Source organism: Pongo pygmaeus, chromosome 5 (genome assembly GCF_028885625.2).
Source record: "Pongo pygmaeus isolate AG05252 chromosome 5, NHGRI_mPonPyg2-v2.0_pri, whole genome shotgun sequence".
NCBI classification, from domain to species: domain Eukaryota; kingdom Metazoa; phylum Chordata; class Mammalia; order Primates; family Hominidae; genus Pongo; species Pongo pygmaeus.
The window spans coordinates 57,788,814-57,814,122 of record NC_072378.2 but is presented as its reverse complement, the minus strand read 5'-3'; the positions used below and the strand labels follow the sequence as shown (position 1 = coordinate 57,814,122).

At 36.1% G+C, this 25,309-nt stretch overlaps 1 protein-coding gene across 3 annotated transcripts in view; it reads left to right on the top strand.

Moving 5' to 3' along the window:
• The window catches only part of RAB23 (RAB23, member RAS oncogene family), a 109,150-nt gene that overhangs the window by 12,097 nt on the left and 71,744 nt on the right, over positions 1-25,309 (top strand). For 2 of the 3 annotated variants that reach the window (XM_054492437.2, XM_063666290.1), the window contains exons 2-7: positions 1,672-1,891; positions 4,402-4,487; positions 15,648-15,804; positions 17,406-17,488; positions 18,315-18,407; positions 21,654-25,255. In XM_054492437.2, the coding sequence (XP_054348412.1) occupies positions 1,737-1,891; positions 4,402-4,487; positions 15,648-15,804; positions 17,406-17,488; positions 18,315-18,407; positions 21,654-21,793 (714 nt within the window). In that variant the 5' untranslated portion in view covers positions 1,672-1,736 and the 3' untranslated portion in view covers positions 21,794-25,255. Of the gene's footprint in view, positions 1-1,671; positions 1,892-4,401; positions 4,488-15,647; positions 15,805-17,405; positions 17,489-18,314; positions 18,408-21,653; positions 25,256-25,309 lie in introns of those variants that run through there. The other variant, XM_054492438.2, reaches the window with a different exon arrangement.

Genomic DNA, 25,309 nt, shown 5'->3' with positions numbered 1-25,309 from the left:
GCAGCACCTTTTGTGCTTGTTTTATAAACCAGATTCCAAGGCCTCCTGTGAAATTTCTGATAAATTATGTCTGAGGCAGAGACCCAGAACCGTACTTTAACAAGTACTTTTAGGTGATTCTTATGATCACTCAGATTTGTAAAGTACCAGAGACAATTGCTGAGACAATTAGGGACAAAGAAAGGAATGTTCACATTTTGAACTCCCTTGGTGTAGTGGTTGTATAGATGGATTTTCAGTTAAAGTAGTTGAAATATAATAGCTAAATGGGCAGTAGCCTAACTAGTAATTTTAAGAAGAAACATGAAGAAATTGACTTTCTGTTCTTTTCATTCTTAAAATGCAAAGTGCCCATTCTATTGCTTTCACTGTATGTGTAACTATAAAGGTTTGAAACTAAAGCAAGAATGTGTGGTGTAAGATATTTATTTGTACAGGATTCATTGTAAACCAAACACTAAATCATTATAACTAAGAGCCCAATGCTGACACATGGTCATACACTATTATACAAAACCTTCTTTGGGGTGCTTTTTTAGGGACATTAATTATTACCTGTGAGGTTGAAAAGCAATTTCCACAGATTTTGAATTTGTTGCCTATTTGGTGATACACTATGGAGGATTTACAATGTTTTTTTTATTTTATTTTAATTTTTTTTAGAGACAGCATCTTGTTCTATCACCTAGGCTGGAGTACAGTGGTGTGACCGTAGCTCACTGCAGCTTCAAACCCCTGGGCTCAAGGGATCCTCCCACGTCAGCCTCCTGTGTAGCTGGGACTACAGGCATGCACCACTACACTCGGCTAATTTATTTTATTTTATTTTTTTTAGTGGCGACTGGGTCTCTATATGTTGCCCAGGCTAGTCTCAAACTCCTGGCTTCAAGCGATCCTCTTGCCTCAGCCTCCCAAAATGCTGGGATTATAGGCATGAGCCACCACACCTGCCCTATTTGCATGTACATAATGTCTTGGGGACAGGACCCGAGTCTAAACAGGAAATTCATTTATGTTTCATATATGCCTTATACACATAGCCTCAAAGTAATTTTATACAGTACTTTCAGTATTTTTGTGCATGAAACAAAGTTTTGACTGTTTTGACTGTGACCTATCACATGTCAGGTATGGAATTTTTCGCTTATGGCATCATGTCAGTGCTTAAAAAATTTCAGATTTTGCCACATTTCAGACTTCAGATTTTTGGATCAGGAATGCTTAACTAAATTTTGAATGCATAACTTTCACTATGCTAAGTGCTTTACATGTATCATTGATCAATAACCGTATGAGATGGATATTATTGCCGGGAAACAGAAGCCTGAAGAAGTTAAACAACGTGTTCACTAAGAGCACAGAACTAGTAAGTGGCACCTTTAAATAATCAGGCATCAAATCTAGTGACCCTAGTCATCATCTCTATGAAAGTAGATCTAGGTATTTATTGATATATGAATGTCATGCATTGCGCTATTGATGAGGATTCATTCAAAAATGAATTGTTATTGCTGTACCTTTCAAAGAGTTTACATTATCTACAGAGAGTGGGAGGGACCTCAGTTATGAAAACACATCCTTGCAATGCAATGTGATAATTTCTTGATAAAACAATTAGTTTATTTTGTACATTTTTGTGTTACGAAAAAATAATTTCATTTTAAACCACAGATTTGAGAGGGAAGATCTGCTCTCCTGGAATTAGAGTTGGTACAGAAACCATTTCAGCTCTAAAAATGTTGGAGGAAGATATGGAAGTCGCCATAAAGATGGTGGTTGTAGGGAATGGAGCAGTTGGAAAATCAAGTATGATTCAGCGATATTGCAAAGGCATTTTTACAAAAGACTACAAGAAAACCATTGGAGTTGATTTTTTGGAGCGACAAATTCAGTAAGTACTTGGCCATTTTATTCCTTTGGCTTTGATGTGAACTATATCCAAGACTCATTGGAGTAATAGTTAACTAATTGCAGTGGATTTCGAGGTGTGGCAACTAGTGGCAATGCTCATGCGACAGTGATGGTGGTTTTCATTACATATGTAACTTATCCTTTTTTTTTTTCTTTCATCTCTTCCCTTCCTCTTTCATTTTTTTTTCTTTTTCTACTCTCCCCACGTTTTTTTTCTGTCTCGTAGCTGTTTTATATTTATTGGTGACACCTTGGGCACGTCTTAAACACAAACTGATGCTGACTCCAGTGAGATTTCCAACTGCTATTTTCTTTGGAATGAAAGTTATATTATGGGCTCCTTTTTATTAGAATGTCTGTTCTCTTTTTGAAACTAGGCAAGACTGTATGGAAGTTAGAGAATTAATAGTTTGCTTTACTCTAAAGAAATAAGATAAAACAGATTTGGGAGGACAAAATTTGCCTATGAAAAGGAAATCCTGCTTTAGGAAATTCATTTGGATTCTAAAGCACATCAGAGTAATATTTTTTGTCATTAGTCCTGAGAACTTCTAAGGATATTTTAAATTGTAGCAGACAAACTAAAATGTGTTACCCAAATACATTTTAGTTTGTATTTCAAATTGTAATTTGAAATATTACAAACCTGGTTACTGGCCCAACTTTAACATCAAAGATAATTTTATCATTTTAAAGATTAATTTCTAGTCTGTATTCTATTACTTTCTTTTTAAAAGTATTTCCATATTTGCTTCCTCTCTTAGAACATATTTTAAGAGCAAGCATTTTAAGTCTTGATGATGTTTCCTTTTTATACTTATTACCTGAAACTAAATAAATATTTCAGTGTGCAGTCAATCCTTATTATTTATAGGTTCTGCATATGCAAATTCATCCACTTGGTAATATTTATTTGTAACCCCAGAATCAGTATTTGTAGTGCATTTGTGGTCATTTGTGGACATATATAGAGCAGCAAAAAATTTAAGTTGCCCAGCATGCACTTCCCAGCTGAGGTCTTCAAACAAGTCTGCTTTCTTGTTTCAGTACCTCATACAGTAAACACATGTCCTTTTTGTGTTCTGTTTAATGCCACATTTTTTACATTTTGTGCTTTTTCTTGGTGATTTTGCTGTTTAAGAAGGCTCCTAAGTGTAGTGCTGCAGTGCTGTCTAGCATTCCTAAGTATAGGAAGGCTATGATGTGCCTTACAGAAAAAATAAATATGTTAGATAAGCTTTGTTCAGGCACGAGTTATAGTGCTGTTGGTGGTGAATTCAGTGTTAATGAATTAACAATATATATCAATCAGTAAGGTGTCTTTAAACAGAAACACATAAAACAAGGTTACGTATTGATGAGTTGATGAAAGTGTAACCAGGGGTTCTCAAGAACCTAACCCTATGTTTCCCTTAGGAGCAGTGGTTCAGTATTTGCTAATTCAGTGTTCACATTGACATTATAGAACATAACTACTGTGAATAATGAGAATTGACTATATGACAAAACAGAGTATATTTTAAGTTTAAGGGCAACCAGTGAGCCAGGGAGGTAAATTGCTTTTTTTTTTTGAGACAGAGTCTTACTCTGTCTCCCAGGCTGGAGTGCAGTGGTGCTCCACCTCCCAGGCTCAAGTGATTCTCCCATCTCAGCCTCCTGGGTAGCTGGGACTACAGGCATGCACCACCACACACGGCTAATTTTTCTATTTTTGGTAGAGACAGGGTTTCGCCATGTTGGCCAGGCTGGTACTGAACTCCTGGCCTCAAGTGATCCGCCCACTTTGGCCTCACAAATTGCTGGGATTACAGGCGTGAGCCACCGTGACTGGCGGTAAATTGCTCTTTTGCATTCTTATCCTCATTTTATCACAAAAGCACCAGAACTCATTAGAAAGATGTCGGGAAAGGAGAACAGGCACTGACCTAAGGAAATTCCCCTTCCCAAAACGTTAATCCTAGACCACCACTACGCTGTGACTGTGTCAAAGAAAAAAACATGGCAGATAAATCCAAATCATGTGGGAAGCTATAGCTTTAGGGGAATGTTTTTCACTCTTTCACTGTTGATAATGATATCAACATCCGAAAGTACTCAAGAGTTTTTCAGGGTGAAACTGACAGTGTACATGTGGTCCCTGACTCAAGAAGGTTTGACTTACAGTTTTTCAACTTTAGCATGGGTTTTTTAAGACATAGCCCCATCATAAGTTGAGGAGCATAAGGATTTATAATAGTTCAGCTTATGAGTTTTTTGAATTTACAGTGGTTTAATGGGGTGTTAAATGCATTTTTGACTTAAGGAAATTTTCAGCTTACAATGGGCTTACCAGGATGTAACCCCCAGTAGGTTTATTGGGACAACCCATCATAAGTCAAGGAGCATTTGTAGTTTTAATATCTTTGGATTTGAAAATGAAAAATATACACAAAGCTATATTACCAAAAACATTTTCCTTTACATATGAAATAAATTCATCTCTTGTTTTAGAGTTAATGATGAAGATGTCAGACTAATGTTATGGGACACTGCAGGTCAGGAGGAATTTGATGCAATTACAAAGGCCTACTATCGAGGTAAAACACAGGATTTACTTATTTATTTTGTTTGGGCACATTATTTTGGCTAAATAAATTTGCTTTCTTTGTTTCCCATATAAGGGCTTCTCTTGAAGAATAGTTAAAATAATTTCAAAGTATTTTTTAAAACCCCAGTTCATTATTCTTCTAAAGATCTTGTATAGTAGCAAATAATACCTGGTACTGTAGACAGTTTGTCTCTGCCTTAGAATTATATGACTCATGTACGCATTCCCAGACCAAATCAGGAAGAAACTCTTAAATGCCTACTTTGACCCCAAGAGAATGACTGTATAGTCAGAGAGTGGAAGCTAACATGTGAAAAAGTAAAGCCCTGGCAAATAAGATGGCATTTGTTACGACACATGAAGTCACATGGTAAAGCCTTTTCACTGCTGTAGGAGTTCAGAGAAGTATGAGATACCTTTGAAAGGAAGGAACCATGACTAAAGAATTTAAAGCTCTAAAATGTGGGCTAAAATTTCTTAAAAGGCTAAATTAAACTTCCAAATGGAACTTAAAAGTTTCCTTTAACATTTTCTTATAAAATTTTGCCCTTTTCTTTTGGAATTTAAAACACCATTTTCAGTGTTCCTGTAACTCAACTGCCAATAGTGATTAAAGTGAGAGAACACAATAACAAAAGCTTGGTAGAATACCATGTAGCATTATAGCCTGTTGATGCCAAGTAAATATTAATTGATCATTCATATTGACAGGTATTTAATACTCTGCATTTCGCAGATGCTGTGGGAAATAAAAAGGCACAACTGATATACTGATTATCCCTTCTATGATGTCCCTCTTTTCTGAACTTTTCACCATGTTGTAATTAAAACTTGTTTTCTAAAGACACAACTTCCTCTGCTGCCTTCTCTAAGGGAGGCTTTTTACCCGTATCCCTGCATACTCACATTCTTCAAGACTTAAAGGCTGTTGGGCAGAGGTTGTCTTGTTTCTCACTGCTGCTTCCACACCATTCCTCCTCTTTTCTCCTTCAAAAACCTCGGCACCTTGAAAGTCCACGTCATGAGACTTTTACCCACCACTAATCCCCCTGCTTGCTATGGTCCATCAACTTCCTTTATGCCTCCTTTCTGATAACAGTGGCATCTGACTCAGTTTCTTCTCCACAATTGTTTGGGTTACTTTTTGAAAATTCAGCCTGTTGCTCATTTCCTTGTTGTTTTCAAGGCCAACAATTGTTTCATTACCCCAAAATCTAAACCTCAATAGTCTCCTACTCCCTGACCACTACTGGTGGCTTGTGACTTGCTAACTTTAATACCCAGATGCTGTCTTGAAACCATCGAGAGCTTCTCTGTTCATTGACCCTACCACTTTTTAAATATGACCTTCCACATGGTTTTACTTCTTTCCTTCCTCAGCTTAGTTTTTCTAGTCCTGTAAGCATTTGCTTGCAAGGACCTTTAACTCCCTGACCTGCACTCTCTGCATAATACTTGCTCAGCAAAATGCCCAACCCAGTTAAACCCGACTATCTACCAATCTGCATCCAAGCACCTGAACCATATAGAGAATATCAGACAACCATTCAGACTGAACTTTGAAGCTACCATCACATAACCTTAATGAACGTAGTGCTGCCAGGCACTCTCAGTGTTCTTTACTCAAGTCTCTGTCATTTTCCAAAAGAGCTCTTTTGTGTTTTCTCTTGCCTTAACCTTGGGAATCCCTTCCTCCTCTCCACTCTGCTCATTTCTTTGCTTCACTCTGCTTTGAGAAAATAGATGGAATCAGTGAAAACTATTTTATCTTTCCCACTACCAAATCACTTTCATGGTTAAAACTCTTCAGCATCATATACACAGGACTTTACAACTGTGTTTCTCCTCGTCTGTCCAGCGTCATCTGCTGATTCCTCACTTGTACTTCACCCTTGAGAAATCCCCCATTTTTTTCTTTTCTTTTTACACTATGCCTGGAATGCTTTCTTGTCTTACTTGACCTTCTGCCTTCAGGCTTAACATCTCAGAAGTCTCTGTGAAACTTTCTGTGGCACTCATCCCTGAACAGTTAATAATCTTTTTTAGCTAATTCAATATGTTTATTGCATTTATCACTCTATGTAGCATTTGCATATTTATTTTCCCTAAGAGATTATGAGTTTCTTTAGCTTCTGGCTTATGGAGTGGCAGGGTTTTTTGTCTTTGTCTCCCCAGCCCCATTGTGTAGCACCTGTTGGCTGAAGTGAATTCAGTTGACCTTAGGAGACAGTATCATTTTGGTTAATTTTTTATAAAGTGAAATTCTGCTCGTTCATCACATAGTCTCATTTTACTTATCAGATGCTATAACTTTATACTCTGACCTTAAGTAATGGATGAAATTTTATTTTTTTATATATATATACATACATACACACATATATACACACTTTATATGTGTATATATGTAATATGTATATATAATTTAGTGTGTATATATGTGTGTATATATATTAAGTGTATATATGTATATATGTATATATGTATATATGTATATATGTATATATGTATATATACACACAGTGTATATATATAAATGCAAATATATATGTGTATATACGCACATATTTATAAAGAGATGTATATATACACATATACATATATGTATGTAAACATGTCTGTGTACATATGTACATATATGTGTGTGTGTGTATATATACACATATATCTATATTTATAAATATAAATGATTTCACCTAAAGGTATTTGCTCTCTGAACTAGAAGCCCCAGGAAAGTAGGATCTACCTTGTTTATAGTTGCCCCCATGACTGTTTCTCTAGATTTGAAGTTTTATTCAGAAAATGTGTATTAAGTGTCTCTGTTGTTCTAGGGATATAATAGGCATAGTAAACCTTGCCCTGGCTTCTTTGTCTTAACTTGTATTTATATTCATGTAATAACATTGCTTAGAAATATATCTGAAAAGTTTCCTTTAAGCTAATTATCTTTTTTACTTCTTAAATCTCCTTTTGTTTTCTGCTTTTAAATCTACTCTTTGGTATCATAAAAATTAAAATATATTCTATCTTAGTACGTAGAATGCTAGTAGTTGAATACTAAACAGTCCCAAAGAACAGATGATATGGAAGCAGTTATGAATTATTTTTTCAAAGTCTCTTTAAACATCCTGTATTGAAAGATACAGGTTTAATGAAACTGAAATAATAGTTATGTATACAATGGAAATTCTTCTGACTTCTTCATGAAGTCTTCTTTAATATGTCACTTTACCCAACTTGAAAGGGAACCTATGTTTGTGTGTCCTGGATTATCAGAGAAGCAGTACTTGAAAATAGAATAGATATATTGAATAGCAGTATACCAGTATATGTCTCTTGAAGAAATCTGTATATATATATGAAAGTTCCAAGTGACAGTGTTAATGAACTTTTAGGTACACTATCATATAAACACATAATTTCTTCTTTTAGACAGGATTTACCACTGATTTTATTGAAGTAGCTTGCTTATTTACAAACTTATACGAGTTATATAAAATCGATATACTTGAGAAATTGGGTGAATTCATGTAACTTTTGAATATATAGCTTATTTTTTTCACTTTTGAAAATGTAGGATTTATTGTAATAATGACAACTAAGGTTTCATAATTGTACTAACATATAAATGACCAAAGAAGTAGCCTTTCTAAATTGGTACCAAGGAAACTTGACTTCCACTGCCTGCTCTAAAACACATTTTGGTTTCTTGCCACCACTACTTAACCACTCTGTTTACTGTGTACTTTAAGGCTTCCCGTCCACAGTGGCTTTGGTTATTCTCTGTGGCTACCATTTTGGATCCTGAGCACCTGTATCATGGTCTAAGGTTGAGAATTATGTTTTTACTACACCAAGCCGTTCTTGGAGTAGATGGTATTGTTTTTTCTACCAAGGCTCTGTCATTCAAGTAGATGATATTTGTATCAAATTATGAATTTCATCAGCCTTGACAGTATTGATTAACAGGTCCTAAATGTACAGTTTTATTCTTGAGTAAAAGTTATTTGTATTTTTTAATGGGGTTATTACCACTACCTTCCCCACACACTCAGGAAAAAAATAAACATAAAACCTACATGGAAACACCAGAAAGAAGTAGGATTACTTGAGATTTTCATTATTTTATTTTTATCTAGTGAACTTTGTCTTCTAAATTCTCTGCATGAAATGTCTGTTCTTTTTTTTGAGGAAATAGATAGGCTGGCCTATTCCTTTTTAAGCTTTTGACAGTTTGATGTGGCAGTTATTACTTTTTAACCAATAGGGTTATTTTTAGAGAATATATTTGACATTATGTTTCTATAATTTAAAAAGGCAAAACTGGCTGGGCGCAGTGGCTCATGCCTAATCCCAGCACTTTGAGAGGCTGCAGCCGGCAGGTCACCTGAGGTCAGGAGTTCGAGACCAGCCTGGCCAATATGGTGAAAACACGTCTCTACTAAAAATACAAAAATTAGCCAGGTGTGGTGGCGCACACCTATAATCTTAGTACTAGGGAGGCTGAGGCATGAGAATAGCTTGAACCCAGGAGGCAGAGGCTGCAGTGAGCCGAGATCATGCCACTGTACTCCAGCCTGGGTGATAGAGCAAGACTCTGTCTCAAAAAAAAAAAAAAAAAAAAAAACAAAAAACAGCCTATCTTAGTAATTTAACTTTTTTTTAGCTGACTATATTAAAATGGCAGAGAGGGTGAGATACTGAGATAGGTCCTCAGTTTCAGCTTCTTCTTTTTCTAAATGGTAAAAGTAAACATTTATCACAATACAATATGAATTAAAGAAAAAACAGCAATTATACATAAAATTGAAAAACAGTATATTGAACATTATTTTATGTTTTCCCTTTGGGAAACCTCTTTGGGGTTCCATTAGAATGCTTTTGGTTGCTGCCATATAAAAGGAATTTCATACTGGCTTAAAACTACAGAGACTTACTGATTTGATAGAAAAGTCTGGAAATAGCATTTCTTTTAGTTGTTTGTTCAGCCTATAACCTTACTGATTCTCCTGGCTTTGTCTCCTCCCTGTGTGGTACCGGTACCTCCTCATGTTGATTTCCTTTTCGGTTGCAAGATTATCACCAGGAGCAAGGACAGCCATATGCTTTGTTTACATCCTTGGGGAGAGAGGGTTACTTCCCACAGCAGTGGTTCAGATGTCCTGAGCTTTTCTCTGATTAGACCACCCTTGACCTGATTGCAATAATGAGAGGAATGTGATTAATTGACTTGGATCACATTGTGCTCCTTGCCACCACCACAACTCCCACCTCCAGCAGAGAATAGGTTTAGTCTACCTAAACCATATGGCTACTATACAGTGGGGGAAAGGTGTTTTTAGGGAGAGATGTCACCTAGGCAATCAGACAATATCTGCTACTAGTACATATTTAGATAGTGATGAAATTAAATAGAAATAAAAGTAAGAAGAGAAGGTAAGGGCTAGAAAGAATGAATTAAGATACAAATTTAGTGGTAGAAACACTATGCCATATATAGTTATGAGTTGCTGATTTAAATCCTAGAAATGTGTTATTAATGATGCATAAAAATCAACAAATTAAAATTTTAAAAAGAACAATTTTATTATAATTCATTTAAAAGACCCATTATATCAAAGCCATTGCTCAAAGGTATTATTATGGACTTGGAATGCTGGCTTAATTGTATAGTGAGAGATGTTGAAACAAGACCTTCTTGTAAATAGGTTACAACAGAGCACAGATTAGGAAGCCTCTGGGATCCCAAGTGATTTCTCTAAAACTTTTTAGAAAGTTGACTCCGCTAGTACAGAAAGATACAGACAACATGAAATAGATTTTTGTTACAGTTTTTTATTGTGACTTTGGTTTGTAGGAAAGGAAAAATATCTTTTTCCTTCTACTCTTTTTGGTCCTTGATTGGGTCTCTAACAAAAGACAGATTAACAAGAGAAAAACTTATGAATTTATTTAATATAAGTTTTACGTGACAAAGAAGCCTTCATAAGGAAATGAAAACCCAGATAAACAGTTAAACCTGAGCGTTTTTATACCAGGTTTGAGGAAGAGTGCAAAGTCGTTGAAGAATGTGATAGGACATATATGAGCTAAGAGCAGTAAACTGGAGGAAGCTTAGCAAGATTCATCAGCAGAGGTTCATTCAGATTCCTTTTGGTGTCCCTCTCTCTTCAGAAATGAGGATTCTCCTTTCCTCTGGGTATATGGAGGTCACCTCTCACCTGAGGGGCTTATGACCTCCTTCAGGTGAGGGTCAGAAAATCCTTCCTTTGGGAGGCCAAGATGGGTGGATCACCTGAGGTCAGGAGTTCAAGACCAGCCTGGCCAACATGGCAAAACCCCATCTCTGCTAAAAGTATAGAAAAATTAGTTGGGCATGGTGGTGGCCGCCTGTAATCTCAGCTACTCAGTAGGCTGAGGCAGGAGAATTGCTTGAATCCGGGAGGCAGAGGCTGCCGTGAGCCAAGATCATGCCACTGCACTCCAGCCTGGGCGACAGAGCAAGACTCCATCTCAAAAAAAAAAAAAAGAAAGAAAATCCTTCCTGAATTTTATGACCTGCTTCAGAGGAGAAGGGGCTGGGGGAGATCAAAGTGACTCTCCTGCTTCTGCTGTTTTCTCAGATTCCTTCAGCTTGAAATATTCAGTACGTCAAGGTGCCATATTTTAGTTTAGCATGTCCAGAGCCCCATTACTGGTATCTCTTAGATGTGGTTCATCTCTGCCCCTGTGAAATTCATGTGCATTCTTTGTCCTGCCATTGGGGGAAGCACAGTTCCTTCCCAATATAGCTGTCTGCTTTTTGTCTGCTGGTTTTGATTTTTCACTTCACTCTCACCCATTGCATTTTTCTCAGGCTTGAATCAAGGCATCACTAGTCCCTAATGTCCCCCAGTTGCTGGAAATACATAACAGCTTCCTAAATTAGTCTTGTCAGCATCCATTCTTTAAGGTTTGAGATGAAGGAGGTGGTGATAGCACCCTCATCCATCCTACTGCACCTTTTTGCAGGAGAAAGGGTTTGGAGTACAGTACTTCCTCTAAAAAAATTCTTTTTTTTTTTTTTTTGAGACGGAGTCTCACTCTGTCACCCAGGCTGGAGTGAAATGGCATGGTCTCAGCTCACTGCAACCTCCGCCTCCCGGGTTCAAGCAATTCTCCTGCCTCAGCCTCCCAAGTAGCTGGGACTACAGGTGCCCACCACCACACCCGGCTAATTTTTGTATTTTTAGTAGAGACGAGGTTTCACTATGTTGGCCAGGCTTGTCTCAAACTCCTGACCTCATGATCCGCCCACCTCAGCCTCCCAAAGTGCTAGGATTACAGGCGTGAGCCACTGCACCCGGCCAAGAAATTCTTTACAGATCCTTTTTCTTTCCAACCCCCGTCTCATATTAAAAAAAAAAAAAAAAAAAAAAATCTTGAAGTGCTTGAGGGAGTTCAGAGTTGTGCAGCAGGATCATCAGCCATTTGCTTTCTAAATTCTGCAAATAATGATCTGTCTCATAAATCTTGGAATCTTGTATTTGTCTTTATTGGTACCTCAGTCAGAGTTTTTTTTTTAAAAAAGGGTGGAGGGTAAGGGGTCATCTTTTGAGCTTTTTAAACTAAATATTAGAAAGGGCTTTCTGGTCATTAGGATTTTTCCAAACATAAAAGAACCATGATGAATCACAGTTTGACAAAGTATTTTATCTGTCTAGATGGCAGATGATATTCAGTTAGGGGAAGTGGAAACAAGTGGTTGTCCAATATTTGTCAGAATTATTATAACCATAAAAGTAATCCATAAAAAGTAATCCAGTTGATTTTTTTTCCATTTTAGTAATATATTTAGGTTAAATCAGACAAGGTGGTGCAGCATTTGATATAAAGGCTTGGTATCAGGTGAACAATCCTGCTTTGGAGATTTGTGTACCATTCTTTCTAGAGATTGTAATTTATCTTCTTAGGACTTATTTTTGCGATCTTATTTCAGATTTTTTATTTCCTGCAGTTCTTGTTTTTTGATTTTGTTCTTTATACTGCACAAATCCATTTTTCTCCTGTGGTTTAATGGTCATACATTCTCTTATTCTTAAGGTGATTGCCTTTAATTTAAGGCACTTACTTAGTTTAAGCCTCTGTGTGCCCTCCCACTGCGCCACATGGGTACGGCTGGTTTATTTGGGACACGATCCCAGGAAGTAGAGTGCAAGACTAGAGGGAATGAGGCAAGGAAGGGAGAAAAACCAGTAAAGGGTTCTAAGTATATCACTGTGGGCCACTGGGGCTCAGTCTCCCTGAGGAACCTTGAAGAGAGGCCTCAGGAGCCTACCAAAGGGAGGCTGAGGTGTTCATTCCACCCCCACCCCCAGAGGCATCACTTCCCCCTTGGGGATGCATCAGAAAAGCCCCCAGCAGAACAGCAGAGCCCCCTGCAGCATAGGCAGGAGCAACTGGCACAGGAACTGTTCTCCACAGCTGCACTGAAGCCCGGTTGAGGGGACATGCATGCAGCCACAGGCCTCTGCTGCAGGGTTTGTTTATTTACCTCCCTGATTATGTAAACATCTTCCCTTTCTTCACACAAGCACTTTGGCACATTCCCACATTTCTCTGGTCTCCTACCCATTCTGTCTCCTGCTAAATAATTTTGGGGTTGTTATGGACATACTTTATCTTTTGGTCTTTGATTTTTTAAATAATGTTGAGCTTTTCTTAATCATTCTTACTGCCCATATCTCTAGCATTATCTGTTTGTTTTTTTCCATCATATATGCTTCCTCTAAGAGGTTTTTTTGGTTAAGTGTCTGAGACCTTGAACACTTGGAAATACCCTATTGTGCCCTCAGATTTAAATGACAGCTGGATATAAAGCTGTAGGTTTAAAGGTAATTCATTGAGTTTTATGATAAAGAACAAATTTTTTCTTTTTGAGACAGACTCTCACCCTTTTGCCCATGCTGGAGTGCGGTGGCACAATCACAGCTCACTGCAGCCTCAACCTCCAGGCTCAAGCAATCCTCCCACCTCAGTCATCTAAGTAGCTGGGACTACAGGCGTGCGCCACCATGCCTGGCTGATGTTTGTATTTTTTGTAGAGATGGGGTTTTGCCATGTTGCCCAGGCTGGTCTTGCAGTGGCGCGATCTCGGCTCACTGCAAGCTCTGCCTCCCGGGTTCATGCCATTCTCCTGCCTCAGCCTCCCAAGTAGCTGGGACTACAGGCGCCCGCCACCACACCCGGCTAATTTTTTGTATTTTTAGTAGAGACAGGGTTTCACCGTGTTAGCCAAGATGGTCTCGATCTCCTGACCTCATGATCCACAGTTTCTTAAAATATGATTACATAATTTTTTTTATTTGTAGTTGAGGTAAATATTACAGCTCAAGTAAATATAAGTTTATTTATCAGTATACTAATGTGATCTCTTCAGTTCTGTTTTCCCTTAAATTCTGAGAAGGTCTCAGGGTGTCTTTGTCTCTCTCTTTCTGTATTTTGCATTATTCATTTATTATTTGGATTAAAACCTGTTTTTAGGCCAGGCACAGTCACTCACACCTGTAATCCCAGCACTTTGGGAGGCTGAGGCAGGCAGATTGCTGGAGCCCAGGAGTTTGAGACCAGCCTGGGCAACACTGGGAGACCCCATCTCTACAAAACAAACAAACAAAAAAAACAAAACAAAACAAACAAAGAATTAGCTGTACATGATGGCAGGCCTCTCCTGTAAGTCCCAGTTACTCAGGAGGCTGAGGTGGGAGGATTGATTGAGTCCAGGAGGTCAAGGCTGCAGCGAGCCATGATCGTGCCACTGCACTCCAGTTTGGGCAACAGAGTGAGACCTTGTCTCAAAAAAACCAGAATACAAAAAACCTGTTTTTTAGGGTAGGGAAGATTTTCCAAATGAACCTTCTGTTTTTACAGTAATAGCAAACTGCTATTTTCTTTCTGTGGTCTTTTGCTTTCAGTATTCCCCCAGTGATATATAGATATACAGACTATTTTTGGCTCTAGAGTGTCTTAGATAGCCCAGACGTATCTTGAGTCTTAGTAGAAAACTCTTATACCAGAGGGATCTGTAAGGAAGGGGTAATGGTAAGAAAACATGCCTTGATTTCAGGAAATCCTCTTGACCCCCAGGATGATTTTCTCTTGTTGCTTACATGCCTGCTTTTATCACCATGCTACCTGAATTAATAGCTAATAATTTATAAAACTGCTTCTTCTAAGAGGTTTCTGCTTATTTTTAGTCTTTGATATTATCAGCCTAAAATGACAGTTGATGGTTAAAATATTGTCAATGGATACAATATGGGTGGGTAAAATTATGCAGTTAAACAGGGTAGAACTAAGTTTCCCCCACCCCCTTTATTATATATATATATATACTCTTGGCATTGGCTTTCAAATTATGTTCCTTAGGATCACTGGTATTCTACTAAAATAAAATAATACAATTTATTTAAAAAGTGAATAGAATGAACAAATTATGATTTTTTTCTCATAAATTTTTCTTAAATCTGCGCTGAAAGAAATTAAGCAAATGACATTTTTCTTAAATCTGCGCTGAAAGAAATTAAGAAGCAAATTAACAAGAAGAATTTGGCAACAGCCTGTAATTTTAGTTTACCATTCTCTCTAGCTTTTATAATGGAATTAAATCAGTATTTTATGGTATTCCAAAAAGAATGTGTATGGTTTTGAGGGTACTTTGACAGTTGAACACATTTGAAAACCACTGTTTTTGGTAAAAATGAAAATAGAATTTATATGTTGAAAAGTAAAGAAGAGTAGTACAAAGATGAATTCAACATAAATAGAGTTTATATGTTGATAAGTAGAGTAGTACAAAGATGAGTTCAACATAGAGTTTATATGTTGAAAAGTAAAGAAGAGTAGTACAAAGATGAATTCAACATAAATAGAGTTTATATGTTGAAAAGTAAAGAAGAGTAGTACAAAGATGAGTTCAACATAAATAGAGTTTATATGTTGAAAAGTAAAGAAGAGTAGTACAAAGATGAGTTCAACATTTATTTACATAAAAGTTGTTTTGAATGGATAAAAGTTGCCCCCATTCTTCATGAGATTGTTTTCTTAATGTAAATGTAATATGTTAATGTAAATACCTTGATTGATTGATTGATTGATTGTGAACTTACAGGAGCCCAGGCTTGTGTGCTCGTGTTCTCTACCACAGATAGGGAATCTTTTGAAGCAGTTTCCAGTTGGAGAGAGAAAGTAGTAGCCGAAGTGGGAGATATACCAACTGTACTTGTGCAAAACAAGATTGATCTCCTGGATGATTCTTGTATAAAGAAGTAAGTGGCTACTTTTGGGGGAGGAGGGACAGTAATTCTATAAAGTTAAGACATCTTAATTTTTGCATAGTTTTACAGGATCTAGGAAAAATTCTATACTTTCATTTTGAAGGCTTTAATGACTTAAATATTTTAATTTACCTAAAATTTCTGTGAGCTATTTTCTGTGTGATTGGTTTGGGTTAAAAAATTCATTGATTCCTAAGTAGATAAAATTAAAGGATTAAAATTTGAAGGCTCTTTTAGAATTCTAATCTCAGGTCTTTGCACAAGAAATCTAATTCTTCATGTTAAGTCAAACCTTAATATGGTAAGAATGTTAAGAAAAGCATCCCTAGATTTTGTAATACCCAGAATAAGTAACTATCCTATGTTGATGAATTTTAATTAAGGGTTCAGATTCATATTGTTTTGTATATTCAGAACTCTTATGCTCAAATTTGTGAACAGATAATTTGTTTATAAATATTTACTTATTGCATTATTTTTGCTAGTTTTGAAAATATTTGCTTGGTTTTTACCTGTTTTTTAAGTCTTCTTATGTTAGTTATCTGTTGCTATATAACAAATTAGCCCAAAACTTAGTGTCTTAAAACAACAAACATCTATTATATCACAGTTTCTGTAGGTCGGGAGTTTGGGAATGGCTTAGCTGGTGGTTTTTCATGAAGCTGCAGTCGAGATGTTGGCTAGGCCTGTTCTCACGGAAAGGCTACACTGGTGCTGGACCATCCATTTCTATGATGGCTTATTCACTTGGCAGGAAGCCTTAGTTCCTTGTCAGATGGGCCTCTCCTGTTCTCACAACACGGCGGCTATTTCTGCCAGAGTGGGTGATCCAAGAGAGAGCAAGACAGAAGCCACAATGTTTCTTATGACCCAGTCTTATACTGTCCCTTGTATTGTATATTAGTGGACACCCAGACCAACCTTGATTACAGTGTGCGAGGAGACTACACAAGGGGCTGAAGACCAGAAGTCAGAGGAATAGCGGGAGCCTATGGGGCATGGTTACAACAGTCTCTAATGACATTAATATCAGGAGTCCACAACCAGGAATCCTGATAAAACTAAAATTAGGAGTACAATTTGGAGATGTAGTCATTAATATACTGACTTTGGCTTTAGGCAGCAAAATTGTTTCATGGCCAGTAAGAATAAAATAAGTAATTCACTGTAAGATTTTCAGTGTAATTAACTACAGGTGTTCTTAGGAAGAGATTAAAATTAATTAAAATATTATACAAAGAAAAGTGATATTTTCTTATTTTAGGGCTAGAGATTAATGATTTTATAGAAAAGTCTTCTATGTACACATACGGTATAACAGTTGGTGTTTATTTCTCAAGAGTAGTGAAAACTAAAATCAGTACAGGCACTAAGTGAAAACATAGCTTTCAACTGATTTTACTTAACTGGGCATTGATATCAAGCTCTTTTAAAAAGAAATATGAAAATTTTCTGAAAGATCTGATCCACCTTCCCTCCCTTCCCTCCCTTCCCTGCCAAACTGTATTCAGTAAATGTAATTAAAAGTGATTTAAAAAACAAGCTATCAGAAGGCACCTTTGTAAAGCATTTTTTTTTAAATTGATGTGCAGTGAGGAAGCTGAGGCACTGGCAAAAAGGTTAAAGTTAAGATTCTACAGAACATCAGTGAAAGAAGATCTAAATGTGAATGAAGGTAAATTGCCTTTAAAGGATATAGATTGCAAAAAGAAATTTTATTTTTGCGCTTTTAAAATTGTGTTGTTTAGAAATTATATTTATAATGAAACAAGAATTTTTTGTCACCTAACATTAAGTAGAATTTAAAGGCTTTCTACTTCTTTTTGTTAGTGCTTAATTATTTACTAATGCCCTTGAATACTTTTCATCCTGGTAAGGTTTTCCATTTTTATTATTATCTTTGAAAAATGTAAGCTATATATGTAGAGTATATGCATATGTGGTTTTGATGCATACCTGTTAAAAATAACTCAGTTTTAGAACCCCATGATAGTAGATATTCCACTAGGTAGTTAGTTTATTTAATAGTATTTAATTTAATACTTTAATAGTATTTCGTAGTTTAAGAAAGTGAAATTAGAGAAAGATGGTAAGTTATTTTTCTCATTCTAGAATTGCCGCTTATTTAGATTGCAACTAGATATTCTCTTGGATGTCTATTTTGGATACTTTTCTTCACATAAAGGAGACATCTTTTCAAGACTGAGTCTGTTTAGTGTTGCTTAGTATTAATCACTATTCAGATACTTAGAAGAGCCAATCACTACAAGTATTATTTCACTTATTTACTAATAAAATACCATTATACATTTGTTAATATTATCATTGTACTCAGATACTGCCCAAATAATGTTTAAAAGTTGAATTTTTAACTAGATTGTATGCTGCTAATTCTAACTTTAAATTTGTTTAGTAAGTATAAATATTATAAATGATGTGAAATAACAGATTTACATGCATAAATCATTGACCTGGTTCTGGGTGTTTTCTTTTTATTCTAGTTTTTAAGTATTTGGCTGAAAAATACCTTCAGAAACTCAAACAACAAATAGCTGAGGATCCAGAACTAACGCATTCAAGTAGTAACAAAATTGGTAAGTACATAGGAAATTTTAGCCCATGTTTACTTGGTAAAGTTAAAAAACACATATAATATGCTCATTTCTTTCAGAAATGTGATTTAAAAGTGATTATTAAACTATTAAGTCAGTGATTTAAGTATCAGGTCTCTTGTTAAAAGGTATATTGTGTTAATGGGGGTTTTTTTGCCATTGAATTTTATGAATCCATTTGATAGATTAAACACAGCAGAAATAAAGACTTTTTGTAAAGATCTGTCCTTTATATAAAGGAACTTTATAACAGTTATTCTTCTGAATCTGTACTTACACTGGCTCTTACCTTTTCCCTTTCTTACCATCTTGCTTATTACCCATTACTGATTTTGCTTTTTCTTATGTTAAATGCCAGCAAAACTTTAGCATTCCCTGAAGAACAAGTGTGTTGTGTTCTCTTTCACAATAACTGCCTGACCAGATGTCTCTCTTCTTGTTTTGGATTCCAGGAAAATGAGAGCCAAAGTTGCTGGTTCTAAATCTTAATACTTGTATAGTCTCTTAAGGAATTCATATCTGTATTCCATCCCCCTTCACTGCATATGTAGAAACAAACACATTATTTTCTGGACCTGTTTTAACTGAGATTTTTCCTGGTTTCTGGCTTTTTTTTTTCTGCCTTTGCCATTTTCATTGCAAAATTTCTTGCCATCAGAGACCTCAAATGCTTTGTGAACACAGGACACTTATAATAAGCCTCTACCTGGTGTGGTCTTCTTGGCTTCCCTCTTGTCTTCTGCGTATCTACTGATTAAAGCTTTAATAAGACTCACTGTGGAACAAAGTAAATGCAGATTCTCTTCAATCCAACATTTAAAGATGGTTTTGCACTTCCTTCTATGTAGCCTCCTGCCACACCATTACATATATGTAACCCATTTACTGGTTCTCTCAAGAGGTCTTGATCTTTCCTGAGTATGCCCCATGCTTGCTTGCTTCTTCACTTTTGGTCATTTTTTTCTTCTATTGAGAATGACCTCTTTCCCATCTTCTGTCGAAGAACAAGTCATTCCTCAAGGCCTTTCTAGAAAGTTCTCAGTTGTGTATCTGCCTGCCTGAAGACACATCCTCCATACTTTTTTTCTTTCTTTCTTTTTTAAAGAAACAGAGTCTCACTGTGTTGTCCAGGCTGGTCTTGAACTCCTGGGCTCAAGTGATCCTCCTGCCTCGGCTTCCCAAAGGGTTGGGATTATAGGTGTGAGCCACTGCCCAACCTCCATCTTCTAAAAGAATAGACATCTAAGTCCAGGGCATTGCCAAGTGTCCAGTTCTACCTTCTTCATGTAGTTTTTCCTTTGTATCATGTAGTTTTCCTATGTATCAGATGCAATCTGTCCTTCCTTTGAAACTTCTGTAAGATTTTGTGTCTCTTTTATGACACTTAACATATAATGTCATATGGCATTACTTGTTTACTGTCTTGTCTTACTACATTGTAAACTTCTTGTGGGCAAGAACTGGTCTTAGTCACCTTTGTATCCCTGACAGTATCTCTGGCCCAGAATTTTGTGTCATGGATGCTATATCATAAATTGGAGATTACATTTTGTGAATAACACAGTTCAAAATGGAAACTATAAAGTTCTTTATCTTTTAGCTACTCATCACTTTTATCTGTGGGCCACTTTTTTACTGTTTTAGTATAAGTAGGAAAAACGTATCTTACTAGTATTAACACAGAATCTCACAAATAGCTGGGTGTGGTTGCTCGTGCCTATAATCCCAGCTATTTGGGAGGTTGAAGCAGGAGGATTGCTTGAGGCCGACAGTTTGAGACCAACTTAGACAACATAGCAATATCCGGTCTCTTAAAAAAAAAAAGAAAAATTAGCTGATGGCATTCCTGTGCCTGTAGTCCCAGTTACTCAGGAGGCTGAGGCAGGACTGCTGGAGCCCAGGAGTTAAAGGCTGCAATGAGCTATGATTGCACCACTGCACTCCAGCCTGGTGACAGAGCAAGACCTTATCTCTTAAAACACACACACACCCCTCAGAAATACTGTTGTTACTGTTGTTAACTAAAAGGTATTCTTGAGGAGGTGATATGATGTGAAGTTAATAAGTTATTAAAATTATCGTAGTTGCCGGGCGCGGTGGCTCATGCCTGTAATCCTAGCACACCTCTAATCCCAGGTGGGTGGATTGCCTGAGCTCAGGAGTTTGAGACCAGCCTGGGCAACACGGTGAAACCCCGTCTCTACTAAAATACAAAAAATTAGCCGGGCGTGGCGGCGGGCGGCTGTAGTCCCAGCTACTTGGGAGGCTGAGGCAGGAGAATCAATTGAATCCAAGAGGCGGAAGTTGCAGTGAGCCAAAATCACGCGACTGTACTCCAGCCTGGCGACAGAGCGAGACTCCGTCTTCAAAAAATAAATAAATAAAAATTATCGTATTTACTGATTCCAAATGTCAGATAAATTGTTAGTCAAAAGATGCAGAGCATTGTGTAGAATATGCCACAACTTAGGTAGAAAAGAGAATATATATGCATTTTAGCTTATATATGCATAAACTATATCTGGAAGGATAAGTAGGAAAAGTAATAACATGCGTACCTTAGGGGAGGGAAAACTGGCAAGGGGTGAAAATCTGGGTAAAAAAGAGCCCTAATGTGACCTCTTTTATAGCCTTGGAACGTTGTACCATGTGTATTAGCTACTAAAAGTAAAACTAAAACAAGAGCTTTAAAATCATAAATGTGTGTCCATTGATGTATGAAAGGATAAGCAAAATGTGGTGTATACATACAATGGAATATTATTCACCCTTAAAAAGGAAGGAAATGCTTCAGTGTTCTACGTCGGATGAACCTTGAAGACATTATGCTAAATGAAATAAGTCAGTCCCAAAAAGACACTATTATTCCATCTATATAAGGTAGAGTAGTTAAAATCATAAGACACAGAAGATAGAATGCTGGTTGCTAAGGTCTGCAGGGAGGGAGAAAAGGGAGTTAGTTACTGTTTAATGGGTATGAGTTTCAGTTTTAAAGATGAAAAGAGTTATGGAGATGGACGGGGGTGATTGTTCCACATTACAAATGTATTTAATACCACTGAACCGTATGCCTAAAAATGGTTAAGATGCTAAATTTTGTTGGATTTTACTACAATTTTAGAGAAACTGTAAATACTTGAAAATATTACTGATTTTACTAACAAGCTGGATGCAACAGGTAACTCAGGCATGTCAGTGGCAATCACTCTTTTCCCTCAATTTATACAGGTGTCTTTAATACATCTGGTGGAAGTCACTCAGGTCAGAATTCAAGTACCCTCAATGGTGGAGATGTCATCAATCTTAGACCCAACAAACAAAGGACCAAGAAAAACAGAAATCCTTTTAGCAGCTGTAGCATACCCTAAGATGTTTTGGGAGGAAAACAATTGAATTACATTGTGCAATTCATTAAGAAACCCATCCAGCTGTCACGGTTATGTTACAAGGTTTTCAGCAGACTTTGCACCTAATGGCTCTCTGAAAGTGACAGACTTAAATATTGCTCTGCAGTGCTTTTCAGAATGTAGAGTGAGACCTCTGGTGGAAAAATTATTGCCCTGTGGACTCCTTTAATTTTTTTTACATTAGACGAAGCTTCTCCTGTTTTTAAAGGAATACTATAAGAAATTTCAAACACAGGTGTTGCTGAATTTTAAATGCTGGAAAACATAAATGAAATGCCTAAATATATTGTTACAGATTTTAATACTGTGGATCAAGGAAAGATAGCAAGCATTCTTTTCCTGAAATTGGTCATGTAGCTTTTCTGCGAAATAGTATTGAATCTGAATACTTTCACAAAATAATACTGAAAGGTAAACCCTAAATCTTGCCAGACTGCATTAGTATTTTGGCATTGAAACTTGTGCAATATCTGTGTAATGTAGAATGTGGGGTGTGCATGCAGATGTCTGGTACTGGAGTAAGCTGAAGGTATGTGCAGTATTTAAGAAAATGTACATTCTAATTAATTCACTTATAAAACCATTTACATATTGTGTATATGTTTTTATTTTCAAATGAGAAACTCTAGACATATATTTTGCAAAATGAGCTTGGGTTTAAAAAGTGCTTTGTGCCAAAAATATCATACCTAATTTTTATAGTGCTTTACTATCAGAATTTATATTGTTTATTATATCTTTTAAAAGCAGTAAGCAGTTTTCATCTGACAGCGTAGATAAAAGAGGAGTATAGGAATTTGAATGCTAGAGCATCTCCCAGGTGAGCCTTATTGCAGATCTTTTTGATATAGTCACCCATAAGCATGGTGAGCTCCTCCTGTCCTAAGGTCAGCCAAAGCCCCTTAAGAAGGTACACAGCACATCTGCAATCATTCAGGAGGTCCTGTGAAGTGTGGTGATGCAGCTAACAACTTTTGCTGCTCACTGAGAACCCAGCTTTGAACTTACAAGATTATACTAACCATTTTTAAAGTGCACAAAAATATTATTAGTCTTAACTAAAATTACATGTTTTATAATGCCCTGCAACTCTAAACCATCCTTTTGTTTACACATTTTTGTATGGTATTTTAAGATTATCACTTCAACATTTCTATAACCTTCAGTTTGTATAGCACTTTCTCAAGAGCTGTCAGTCCCACCTACAAAATCATTTCTTTTACAAGATGATTTAATATGTAATCATGTGTCAGAACATAAATTTTGTCACTTGGGACAATAGCTTTCCAGCTAAGATAATTGTGTCAACTCTGTTAAAACTGATTATCACTCATCAATGGCTTTATTTTTAACCTGTAAATAACCCCTTTCAATATACCTGGTTTTTACAGCATTGCAAAATCTGTAAAAATAACTTTTATTGGAAAATGTGTCATGAAGTCATTTTTCATTATTTGTACTAAACAATATTTTATGTACTCCTTTCGTGTTTTATCTTTTGTTTTTTAAGTCTTCCATCTGTACTCCCCTCATCCTCCTAGTGTTGAGAAAATCAAATTTCCTGGGTGTGTCCTTGTTAAGTGATCAAAAGTAAATGTTCTCTTTGCCATTTTAGATTGAAAAATAATTAAAAAATTATTAAAAAGAGGAAATTTTCGCTTTTCATCATATTGAAATGATCTGGCATTATCTATTTCACAGTAATGTAAAATGTTTATTTTTATGTCACCAGTTGTCACCACTCCCATTGCTGATAGTGACATAGGTTTTGGGGGCAAAACTCAGTTCCTAACAGTGGGTACTGCTAATGAGTCATCTTTTCTACTCTCTTCAAATAGTCTCTTTAATTTTTGCACAAAATAATATTTTGCAGCAAATAGTCTTTTGTCTTTATTGGCAGAAAAATCACTTGTTATATGTGTTCTAGTTTTTTCATATTAGCTGTGTGGCTAAATGTGTGTTACCTTTCTATATTAAAAAAAGTAATCTGAGGATAGTTACAGTTCCTGTAATATAATTTTATGTACCTAGTTTTATCTTTTTTTAAATAAGAACTGAAGAGAGATCTTTGTTACATATTTGAATTTTTAATTTGCACTGCTGTATTTTAAACCTAACCATAATTAGTCATTTAAAATAATTAAGTAGGCCTGAAAGTCAGCCATGTTAATTTCTCAATTTAATCAATTCTTAAAGCCTTCAAAAATTGACATTTTTTTCCCTCTAAGACCCTTCATTCTCTTAAATAACTTTAATTTTATGAAACCATGTATACTAAAGAAAAACTTTTCCAAGATTCCAGGTGATTGTGCATTTGTGCTCTAATCTACTTTTTTAACATTATGGCTAATCTTTTTGCATAGACATATCGCTGTGGAATAATTGCCATATTTCAGAGTTCCTCAGGTTTCCTTTTCCAGTCTCTGTCTATGAATTAAATAGTATACAGAATAACCCATATAAGGCAATATAGTTAAATAAAACCAGGTTAAATGATTTCCTTTGTATCTGCCCAAAGTTGATGATAGCACACATGTACTTTTTCAAAATAAAGCTAAAACTACCAAAAAGATGAAAACTTTCCTCATTATGGAGTGAAGTTTTAGGTGGTTGCTTTAGAAGTTGGCAGTGCAGTGCTCAGAAAGAACTCTCAATAACATGTACTCCTTGGACCTGTGAGTTTTAGGAAACTGGACCTTTTCTGAAGACCTTAGAATAGGGAGTTGGCCTTAGGACCTAATGTCCCAACTTAGTGTTGGACCCTTTTAATATAAGATATTGTTAATTAATTATTAGCATACTTTTCAAAACCTTTGAAATAGTTACTGCTAACCTGATAAAATGTTCCCATTAATCTATCATTAGTCTGTTTCTCTGAAAACAAAATGAACTGATGAGGTGAAAGCTTGTTCCACATGGCACCTACCTAATGAACAGGAATTACTCAGTTTTAACTGTTAAGAATGTCACGTGTACTATTGTCACTCCTTAGGTTTTCAGCTATAAAACATGTAAGTCTATCATCATACAGATGAATTCATTTGCTAACAAAATATTTAAAACCCGCAGTAGACTCTGAAATATCCAGTCATCAAACTCCTGGCTTAACTGGATGATTGGGCTATAATAATCTTTATTATTATTATTTTCATCTCTCTCTCGAAATATCTACAGTAGGATGTTTGTTAGTAAATGGTCTTTTAAAAACAAAAAATTGGGGATAAAAGGAAAACTCAATTCCTTCTATATTTTTATTACTAATAAATAATGCTTTTGTAAATTTGAATGGAAAACCACTTGTATGTATTGCTATTTGGTTGCAGTTATACTCTGGAGCTTAATTTAAAACAAACACTGCTCAATAAAAATTTCATGAAGGATGAATTCCAATAATCAAAAAATAAATGCATTTCAAAGCTAAAATTTTGTGTGATATGTATGATTGTATCAACAGTGTGGATCTAAATAGTAAAATAT